We start from the raw sequence: 10,920 nt of genomic DNA, 5'->3' as shown, positions 1-10,920 counted from the left end.
AATATTATAGTTTGTGACATAAACGATACATTTCTGTCACAAAAAGGAGGAGGCAGGAAATTGGATAACATGAAATTTGTGACGATTACATTATTTACAAAACTAATAGGTATGTCGGGACATCATCCTCTACGAGAATGCTTTAATTTTGAAATTGCAAACATCAACTTCCCGAAGTTTTCAGTATACGTGCACTGGTACTGGTTCAAATAACCGTCTCACAGAGACATCTGGTAGCCATTGACTTGAAGTTGGCATTTGGATGTGTTACTTTTAAATGTAGGCCTACAGTATGAGAGTGACTACTACCAAAAAGCGCAATGTAGTCCTATACCATGTGAGGCGCTCACTCATAAATTTAAAGATGTTGTCCCCAATAATCAATAAAAATAAAGATTTATATAGGCCTAATCAGACATTGAATACACTATTTTGCAGTTTCAATTAACTTATTCACTTCCATGAAAACAAATAATGATTTCAAAATAAATGTCGACAAAGACAATTTGACTATTTTTTGCTTTAAATTACATTTTTTTTTTTTTTATAATTTTTTCGAGCCAATTTTTTGTCAAAGTGAATAACTATTAAAATGGCATATTCAACAACAAAAATGTATCTTTAATAATAAACAAGCATAGCAATATTTGTGAAAATGTTATTTTTATTGTTTTGTTTTCATCAAAACTTCTGAGAACTGTGTAGATAATACTAATACTATCATTTCATTACAGTATTGTATTCTACACCATGAACAATTACATGAATAAAGAAAATACCAGTATCGCTCCAACTAAAGTCACACCGCTCAAACGAACAAAATAATGGAAACGTTTAAAATTGTGAGACACCTACGGTATACAAATAATTATATTATTATATTAATGTTGATATGGATTTTTATGGAAAGAGGGAAACCGGCCAAACCATGAATATAATATGTTCAAGTTTCATATTAAAAATCCATTTTGAAACATAACCTTTAATGGTGTCAATAATTATTAGGTAAATTAAGAAAATTATTCCACATATCTTTAGTGGTAAATGTGATCAAGCGAGTGGTGTAACGCAGAGGCGAGCCCTGAGGCTCCTGGTTTAGGAATCCTAAGTGGCCCTCTTCTGGGCACTGCACAGGGCACTGCACAGGGCCCCCATAAGCTGTGGGCCCTTGGGTTTTATAGCCAGCGAGCACTCATATCTGTTACGCCACTGCTGATGGTCTTTAGTTACAAGTTGTCATTAATTGGAGGAAGATTTATTATTAAGTACACAACAGAAGATAAGCCTACAATGCCATAACTAAAGAATATAAAACAATATTGTGTTCGTTATTTTTTAAAGTTATTTAGAGAACATTAATAATATACAGTATAGAAGATAATAAATAGAAGAAGAAAATAATTAGAGTCCAACTGTTAGGAATATTATCAAATAGTCTCCTAAATTGCAAATTAAGAAAATGTAAAAACGTATACATAGTACAATATTGTCAAATTACTACCATATTATCAATAAAAGGCCAAAGCATATTTCACTATGATATTATCACACATAAAATATTTTCTTTTAAAACATTATGACATAACAAATAAGATATAACCCATCCCTTGTGGACAAATTACCCATCCCAACCCCTTCTAAAGGAATGTCCAAATATCGTAAATAAACACCGCCACCAGTCCGTCCAGACTCTTAATATGCATAGCGCTACTTTTACAACTCATCCTTCCCCTCGTCATCCATGTCAAAATCGCTAAGGTCAATATCCTCTTCTTCCGGTAACTATGGAAACAATTTTTAAAAGATTTTAATTACAAAACTTAATAAATCCGCATTTCAAATCAAATTTGTTCACTACAGTAATAAAAATATAAAACACCAAACTCAACCACACCCTGGTGGTAGCTACTGTAAAGCTCTGTCTACACGATTAAACTTTGTGACAAAAAAAATGTGATGTGCCCATATATGGACATGATGTCATATCACTACCATATTTGAGCATATCACTACCATATTTGGGCATATCACTATCATAATTGGGCATATCACTATCATATTTGGGTATATCAATACTATACTTGGGCATATCACTATCATAATTGGGCATATCACTACCATATTTGGGGATACAGTATCACTACCATATTTGGGCAAATACTTACTTCTCCATCTTTGCCATCCCATGGATCTCTAGCTTTAATATCTGCTAATTTACGTAGACTATCAGTAGATCCTCTACCCATTGAAATAGATCTGCAATAACAAAACATAAACAAATACTTGTTAATACATAATAGATATAAACAATACGTTGATTTTTAAAAGGACCACAACAACAATTTGTTTACTCTTTAGACAATTATTTATTGTTGAGAGTTTTTGAGTAATCATACTCATAAAATTCTACATTGAATAAAAAAGATATGATATTGCAGTAAAAACATGTAGTTACTGCAGTAACTGCAGTGGAATAATTTTGATTCGACAAAATGAAGATGAAAACTAAAACCACACTTTTGAATTTTGCTTTAAAAAATTGTTGATTTTTTTAAATGTGTTATTTTTAGTAATCATAGACTCATAAGCTTCTACTTTGAATTAAAAATCATATTATTTATATATTGCAGTAAAAACATTTTGATTTGTATACCTTTACAGGGGTTCCAACGTATACAATAACAAATTAAAATACTAAAAAAGAAAGAGTTTTTACCTTAAAAAGTCATATATTCCATCTCTATCAAATGATCCTTTGAAAATTGAGAATTTTTGTTTGCGAACATTAACAATAGCCAGAGCTGGGTAACCGAAGCCTCCCATACCCAACGAGTCTTCTAAAGCTGTCTGCTGGCCTGGAGAGGTCCACACCCACCTGTAAGAGACAAGAGACATTCATTTCACAGATAATAATAATTCACTGATACAAATATCAACCATTTCTTTTGTCTTTTTATAAATAAAAAAAATTTTTTCCTACAGAAGTGAATAACTTTATTACAACCTCAAAATGACCTATTCCAATTCTGATTTTATTAATCTTCATTTTTCAGGTTTTATGGGGACAATATATCTTTAATGAATAAATATTTGATAAGACTAAAGAAAGATAATATCAAACCGTACCCCCATCCTTTCTTTTTATATTGATCAGCCACGTCTCTTAAGATATCCAAATACTTATTTCTTCCGGCTGCTCCGGTGTCCAAGATGTCGGGCAGGACGGAAATCACGCACAGAGGGTTGGCTGTGGCCTTGTCCATAACTTCTTGGCTGGTAATCTAAAGAAACACAAAAACAGTTATAAAAATATAATTTCAGATCGGCTTTTAGGCTGGATGTGTTTTCCCAGTGTGCTGATCATAGCACAAAACCAGTGGCAGATTCAGATTTCAAATAGGATAATAAACTTTTGGTACAAGTGCTGAACTTGAGCTAATGTCCTTTCTTCTGCATTTTAATTTCTAAAATTGAAGAAGGGAGAGGGGGAGACAGATTGACCGAGCGGTTAAGACAGTAAAACCGTAATTACGGATCCATAACATCGGCAGTGGTTCGATGCTCACTCGGTCCATGGTTCTGGTGGTAGAACGAGTCTTCTCGGATAAGGACTATAAACCGTAGGTCCAGTGTACACATCTAGCTCTAGCCCGAAAGAGACACCATAAACCAGAAACTGTAGTCATCTCCTTACCTCTAAAAGTTCTGGAGGTGGCATAGTCTCTGCAAATTTATCCATAGCCCAGTTGACAATGTCACCAGAAGTACGACCTCCTGTGAAGTCCTCTGCTTCACCATTCTTTCTGCCATGAGCGAAATACTTAATAGTGGGATATCCACGTATCTATTAATTATAAGAAAAAAAAAATTACTATTTATGACTTAAATTCAAAGAATAATTGGATAAAAGTTTTGGTAATGAAGAAACTTCTCCAAAAATAGGTGTTAATGCTTATTACTGTATATAGATTATGGGTAGTTTGTTTTAAGAATCTAAAAATACCATACCGAGGATTTGAACAAATGACCCTGGAATTAGTAAGCAAGGATGTTAACAACCAACCTTTAGTGCTATTATCTCTACAATATCTCTAAAGCTATGTCTTCACTATTAAACTAGTTTGACAAAAAAAATGTGATGTGCCCAAATATGGTAGTGATATGACCAAGTATGGGTAGTGATATGACATCATCATGTCCATATATGGGCACATCACAGAGCTTAATAATAATACAGTAATAAGACTTATAAATTGTACATCTGTTGTTGTACTTACTCCATACTTTCCAGCCACTATTGTGTGGACGGTAGAATCAAGTGCTCCAAGCTTGACCTTTCCTTTAAGCTCGGTGGCAGCGCTTTCCCATTCAGGGGCTAAATTCTTGCAGTGACCACACCATGGTGCAAAGAACTCCACAAGCCAGTGGTCCTCACTGCCCAAAACTAACTCATCAAAGTTGGCGTCTGTCAATTCTACGACGTCTTTTCCACTGCCTTTTTTCTGTGAAGAAATAATTAAATTCCTTTTTTAAATACCTTTATTTATTTGGCCAAGGAGTCACAATAGCAGGAAACCCACTGTCGGCTGATGGATGTGCGACTCCCTAGATAGGGGGTAAACCCCTACTCATCTAAATGGATAATGGAAAAACTATGCAATATGAACCTGATTTTATTTGTTTTTTTTAAACATATTTTAGATTAATAGTTGTGATTGTGCTTGCCTTTTGTGTACTTTTTAAACGTTTTTATGAAATTGTACTATACCAACCAAATGAATTTTCCCCGGAGTTTGAGATAATAAAGTTGTATTGTATCATGGTTCCACTGTCTTAACGGCTTGGCCACTCACTCGCTCTTTATGGGAAAAATATGGAGGCTCATAGAATGGATCATTATTTACCTGTCCACCACCACCTGAGCCGCCACTTGACTTGCTTCCTCCCCCTCCTCCTCCAGATTTCTTTCCTCCTAATCTTTCTTGAACAATCTGTGTAGCTGCTTTTAGTGCTTCTGCTGTGATAGCATCAGCTGTTCTTGCAGCTATAAAACAAACAAATAATTTGTTGATTTTAAGGTTGTTACATCATATTACTAAAGTCATAAATAAGTGACTGATTACTTATTGTTTCTACGTCAGTGTTCTACTACAGCAAAAAGAGTATTCTCATTTGTCGTATTCGATTGGGAGTTTTACCGTTGAGTATAGTTTTTCCGCTGAGTACTTATTTAGCAGAGTATTTTGAGCGTTGAGATTGTTCCTAACAAAAAAGCTTGCGCTGTTAACGTTTTCTATTCAAATGAATTCTGTCGCGTACAATCTGTTTAGAATTTACCATTTGAATACAAAAAGTACTTAACGAATCTTTAAGTTGACAATTAAAGTTCCAAATCGAAAATGGCAATTGACTCTTCAGTTTAAACTGAAGAAAAGGTAGGACACTCTCTCTCCACCTTTAAAGTTCAATTATCATTTATTCGTTTATTTCTGTATTTACTCTTTGATTTTTATATACAATTAGTTTAAATAAAAAATTGAATCAATTATAATTGTGTCATTATTTATCAAAACACGTTTTTTTTTAAATTCTTTGCGTCACTTTTTAAAAACTCTTGTAGCTATTAAAATAAATTCAATAGTTAAAGTAAAACAAGCGCATGCTGTCATTTGTAGAAGAGCCTAACCTTGGTAGTCTGTGGGCTTTTTCTTATTTGCACCAAACACTTTGATTGTTGGAAATCCACGGACGTTGTATGGTTGGCCTACAGCTTGGTGGGCAGTCATGTCAACTGCACCTACATTAACGATGCCCTAAAATGGAATAATCCAATTACAACAATCATTAATTAATAACCCAGTTTTTAGAAATTATTATATTATATTATTATAACAGCTTACAGTAAGAAATGGTACTTAAGCTCTGTCTACAATATCAAACTGTATGTGACAACAAAATGTGATGTGCCCATATATGGACATGATGATGTCATATCACTACCATATTTGGGAACATTACACATTTTTTGTCAGTTTGATAGTGTAGACAGAGCTTTTGTTTAATGAGGGTTGTATTGGGAATCTACTCTGCAATTAAATTAGGTAATACTTTATTAGTGGTCATTTCTGAGAGCTTGATTTATTCTTATACAAGACTTGTATAAGAATAAATCAAGCTCTCATAAATGACCACTGATAAAATGTCCTTCATTGGTTTAAATTTGAGGGGATATTCCAAAGGTAGCAGATTAAAAATGAATAATCTTCAAATAAGACCAAATCCATTGAACATGCTCTAATCTCATGCCTACATATGGCTTTATCTTGTGAAGTGCCTAAACCGGATACAATGCTGCAGTATTTATAACCACAGAATGATTACTGCAGTTGATTTTATTTTTCTTCATTTATTCGACATCAAAAATATCCTGGGACCCCAGAGTCACCATAACATGATATGTCTGGGGCCCAGAAGAACTTAACTACATAGAATTATTATCAGTTATAATAAATAAGTTGAAATAAAGAAATATTATTATACTATTCTCGAGAATATATACAGTAACTGCAGTAACTGCAGCAATTGCAGCCAAGTAAGTGTGACATTTATTATTATTATTATAGTATATAGATATAGGATTATAAATACTTTTTATTCCAAACTATTGTACTACCTTGAGGGCAGTGGCTGCCTTGTTCCATTCTGGTACCAAACTTTTACAGTGACCACACCTTAAAAAAACCAAATTATTTTTAACAATTTATCTTCATGTCTATTTGTATCACTTAATCAGAAAAAAATTGTATGTCACAAAAACTTGTTTCGGAGGTTTGAGAATAAGGGTTTCGGGAATGTGGATCTTTTTATTTTCTGAATATAATCCGTTAAATGTTCTCAATTATTACTACTTACCATGGTGCATAAAATTCTACAAGCCATGGTTCATCACTATTGACAACTTTATCTTGGAAATTAGCAGCGGTTAGCTCAACGACATCAGACGTCTTGCTGTAGAGAGCACAGCAATATTCCACTGCTACCACAACCAAAACTACACCTATTCAAAAGTGGTGTTAATCAAATTAAAAGGAATTGTCCATATTATTATTAATTTCACTTTAAACACCTTTTTTGCATGACATAACTCAGAAAGAAGTGTCTTTATTTTAAATTTTAAAGTATATAAATAATTAACACATGTTTTAAAATATTATTGAGAGTTGTTCTAAAATGCAAGGTATGTTGATAGCCTAGGTCACACCACAACTGACCCGAGCCTCCCAAAAATTCAATTTAAACCGACATACACCACTTGTCCGCCCGGATAGGCGACCGCCTTCATTTCCTCCTCTCTAGCCTAACTACCTGATGAAGGTTAGCCTAAAATAAACAAAAAAAGGAAGGCCTATATATAGGCCTAGGGCCTACACACACTGTCCTAGATTACATTATATTCCAGCCATGCCTATGCATATTTAATATTGACAGAATTTAAGTTCTTACTATATGACTTCCACATATTGAAGTTCAGCAACATCAGCTCTTCTTTAGACACTAAATGACGAGCAAGAACCGATTAACCGGGGCTAGCCTACTATTTCCACGTGTACTAACGTTGTTTGTTGACTTTTTTTATACACCCCGACCGTGTCTAATTTTGATTGGTTAATACATAAATAAGTATGCGCGCGCCACACATACAAAAAGTTCTCTCAGTGGATCTGATCTAAATATTTAGACCTCTTAGAATTCAATTCAATTTATTTCCACTCATAAGTTCGATTTTCATCATGAAATCTAACTTATAGGTACGTGGTTTCATTCATTCAATGTATACATAGTCATTTATACTGTAATAATTATTTACAACTGATTATATTTTTAACTACTGAAACTTCTCCATGCATGAACAAAATCACTATAAAGCCCGAAATGTGTCACCATCCATGGTGTCACTACACGTCGACGAAGATGAAAAAAAAGGAAACATACTCTAATATATTACGAGTGATCGTCTGCTAAGATAGTAGTAATATTAAGTTGCTGATAAACATCATATCATGTTGAAACCTTGAAGACAATACAACAAGGACCAAAATCAACACCCGGGCACTCGATTGCAGTGCAATTTTACCATACGTTATGTAACAACATCCGACCAATCAGAGCTCATGATTTGAGACCTCATATATGCATTGTAGTGTAAACTGCCGTTGTTGTTTTCAATCATAATTTTATTCAGCACGCGCGTTCCATAGATTGGAAAATAAGAACATACAAAAGTACCAAAACGGAAAAAAGTACCTACCTGATTTTGTAAGAGTTATCCATCCAAGTCTGCGGATCTGCTAGGACTTCATTCTGTTTTTCTTTTTAACAATAATAATGGAAAACACATTGAAAGGTAACTAATGTTCAACCAATAATAACTATGTAACATGACGAATCGCATTGAATACCTATCTAAATATAAAAGTATTGTATACTTGGAACAAGCCAGGTTTGGCTACGTACAGGAGCTGTAACAAAAGGATCTAAACGTAGGGCTAGTATGGTTTACGATATCGGTCGCGTTTGAAATTATTCGGTCGCGGTTATTTTGGTGGCGATAAAATCAACTTTTGGTACAACAAGGACCAAAATCAACAATAGCACCCGGGCACTCGATTGCAGTGCAATTTGGCTACAGGAGCTGTAACAAAAGGATCTAAACGTAGGGCTAGCTAGTAGTATGGTTTACGATTATATCGGTCGCGTTTGAAACTATTCGTTCGCGGTTATTTTGGTGGCGATAAAATCAACTTTTGGTACAACAAGGACCAAAATCAACAATAGCACCTACCCGGGCACTCGATTGCAGTGCAATTTGGCTACAGGAGCTGTAACAAAAGGATCTAAACGTAGGGCTAGTAGTATGGTTTACGATTATATCGGTCGCGTTTGAAACTATTCGGTCGCGGTTATTTTGGTGGCGATAAAATCAACTTTTGGTACAACAAGGACCAAAATCAACAATAGCACCCGCAGTATTTTGTATGGAGTGTCGATATCTAAATAAAGAACACAAAATTAAATATAAAACCAGCATAACCCTCGTGTGTATTCATGATGTTTAGATATATTAAATTATATTAAAAATTAAACGTTCATATGCCTCTCTGTGACATTGATTCATAAGTACTAATTGTTTTTTCAGATATTGGTGAAATTCAGGCTAGATTACTGGATCATAGACCAGTAATTCAAGGTGAAATTCGCTATTTTGTCAAGGAGTTTGAAGGTAGACGCAGTAACCGAGAAATGAAAAAATTAAGAAAGATTCAAGAACACACAAATGAATTAAACGATCGAATACTTCCACAGTGTGAGGATTTCATGGAGACACACTTAAAGACCATTCAAGAAACTTGTAAAGAACATTACTTGTTGCAAATATTACTTTTTCGAAATCAAATAACAAAATAATGCACTTGTCAATTGTATGACCCACTATACAACCCCCAGGAGAGGTGCATCAAAATGTGATGTGCCCATATACAGTATTGACATGATGATGTCATATCACTACCATATTTAGGCACATCACACCTTTTTTGTCAAACTAGTTTAATAGTGTAGACAGAGCTTTATTCACTCTTATTGTTACAGCAGTTACTGCAGTGCATAATATAATGAAATACCAGTAATGTAACATTCTGAAATGATTCCATTTTATTTACAGTACATTTCATATCTTTATATATTAATTATCATACTGAAATAGCATCACTAGCCATAACACATCACACAGGAGAATAGACCTATCCCAAGCTATTAATTGTCTTTTTCATGTTGTTAATATTCATTACGAGTGCTACCAGCAGATCATAACGTTTTGATATTGCTCTCAAAAAAATTCCAGCTCAAGTATAGGTATGACATGCCATGTGTGCCAAAATGTTTGCTTAAACCAATATAATAAGCCAAATCAATGTCTAGCAGGAAAACAACATAAATAGATATAATGAAATCAAATGTATTTTCAGTGCTTGGAACTATTAAGATCTGTGAGAAAATTGCTGCAACTGAGGAACAACACATGCAGGTAAAGTATTGTCGTCTACACAATGGAAATGCAAATGTTTTTTACCGATTATTAAAGTCTCTGTCTACACTTATCAAACTAGTTGACAAAAAATTGTGATGTACCCAAATATGGTAGTGATATGACATGTCCATATTATGGGTACATCACATTTTGTCACAAAGTTTGATAGTGTGGACAGAACTTTAATAAGCCCCAATTTTCCCATTTTGTTTGCGAAAGCAGAACAGCTCTTTATATAACCATAACTTGCTCATTATTTGCTTATCCTAATCTACTTAAATTTTCTTTCGAAGGACGACCCATTAAAGGAAAATCGAATCCAGCGGGAAAATGAATGGAAAGCATTTACCGAAAGATTGTCTGAGGAACAAGCGGATATTGATACTAATCACCAAACACGAGTACACGATCTCGAAGAACAGTACAGTAAAATGAAAATTCTGATAAATAAATGAACTGGAAAAATTGATATGACATTTGCCTGGCCGGGCTTGATGCTGTAAGAATGGGCCACTTTGCAATAATATAAATAAATAAAACTATATTATTATTAACTGTGTTTTTAAACTTTGTTACCACTTGAATGCAACATTGTAGGTGCAATGCAAGGGTTGACCAATCACAAGCAAAAATGTGGACGATCCATCGCATCGTGATTGGTTAAATTACTGGTGACCGCTTACATCCTTGTGTTGCGCCGTGCAGGAACAAATCTATATATATTTATATATTAAGCATAGTTATTTTACACAATAAAGAATAAAATGCAATGATTCAAGTAATTCACCAAAAAGAAAATTGTGTAAACGAATTTGTCTTTTTCTCAATTTTAA

General features: G+C 34.0%; 2 protein-coding genes across 2 annotated transcripts; one reads left to right on the top strand and one right to left on the bottom strand.

The window, feature by feature from the left end:
• Nucleotides 1–1,341: 1,341 nt before the first annotated feature.
• LOC140049920 (protein disulfide-isomerase A6 homolog) lies at nucleotides 1,342–7,642 on the bottom strand. Its single transcript, XM_072094877.1, has 11 exons — nucleotides 7,504–7,642; nucleotides 6,913–7,057; nucleotides 6,674–6,731; nucleotides 5,687–5,813; nucleotides 4,905–5,044; nucleotides 4,278–4,502; nucleotides 3,695–3,844; nucleotides 3,127–3,281; nucleotides 2,717–2,875; nucleotides 2,166–2,256; nucleotides 1,342–1,782 (listed from the first exon to the last, which is right to left on the bottom strand). Exons 1-11 carry the CDS (start codon nucleotides 7,535–7,537, stop codon nucleotides 1,714–1,716), a joined length of 1,353 nt encoding a protein of 450 aa, XP_071950978.1. The 5' UTR covers nucleotides 7,538–7,642; the 3' UTR covers nucleotides 1,342–1,713.
• A 677-nt stretch (nucleotides 7,643–8,319) lies between these two features.
• Nucleotides 8,320–10,867, top strand: LOC140057618 (biogenesis of lysosome-related organelles complex 1 subunit 5-like). Its single transcript, XM_072103366.1, has 4 exons — nucleotides 8,320–8,404; nucleotides 9,197–9,409; nucleotides 10,026–10,084; nucleotides 10,381–10,867. Exons 1-4 carry the CDS (start codon nucleotides 8,386–8,388, stop codon nucleotides 10,540–10,542), a joined length of 453 nt encoding a protein of 150 aa, XP_071959467.1. The 5' UTR covers nucleotides 8,320–8,385; the 3' UTR covers nucleotides 10,543–10,867.
• The last annotated feature ends 53 nt before the right edge of the window (nucleotides 10,868–10,920 follow it).

This window comes from Antedon mediterranea, chromosome 1 (assembly GCF_964355755.1).
Source record: "Antedon mediterranea chromosome 1, ecAntMedi1.1, whole genome shotgun sequence".
Classification (NCBI taxonomy): Eukaryota; Metazoa; Echinodermata; class Crinoidea; order Comatulida; family Antedonidae; genus Antedon; species Antedon mediterranea.
The sequence above is the reverse complement of the archived record's forward strand: the minus strand, read 5'-3'. Positions and strand labels throughout refer to the sequence as shown.

What these genes read in the sequence shown, in the direction of transcription:
- LOC140049920 (XM_072094877.1), bottom strand. Translation starts at nt 7,537, where the DNA reads ATGTTGCTGAACTTCAATATGTGGAAGTCATATA. An exon ending in GGAATATATGACTTTTTAAG is followed by an intron (nt 2,257 to 2,716) that starts GTAAAAACTCTT and finishes TTGTTATTGCAG; the next exon opens with ATCTATTTCAATGGGTAGAG. An exon ending in GGGATGGCAAAGATGGAGAA is followed by an intron (nt 1,783 to 2,165) that starts GTAAGTATTTGC and finishes TTGTTTCCATAG; the next exon opens with TTACCGGAAGAAGAGGATAT.
- LOC140057618 (XM_072103366.1), top strand. An exon ending in AAAGACCATTCAAGAAACTT is followed by an intron (nt 9,410 to 10,025) that starts GTAAAGAACATT and finishes ATGTATTTTCAG; the next exon opens with TGCTTGGAACTATTAAGATC. An exon ending in CTGAGGAACAACACATGCAG is followed by an intron (nt 10,085 to 10,380) that starts GTAAAGTATTGT and finishes TTTCTTTCGAAG; the next exon opens with GACGACCCATTAAAGGAAAA.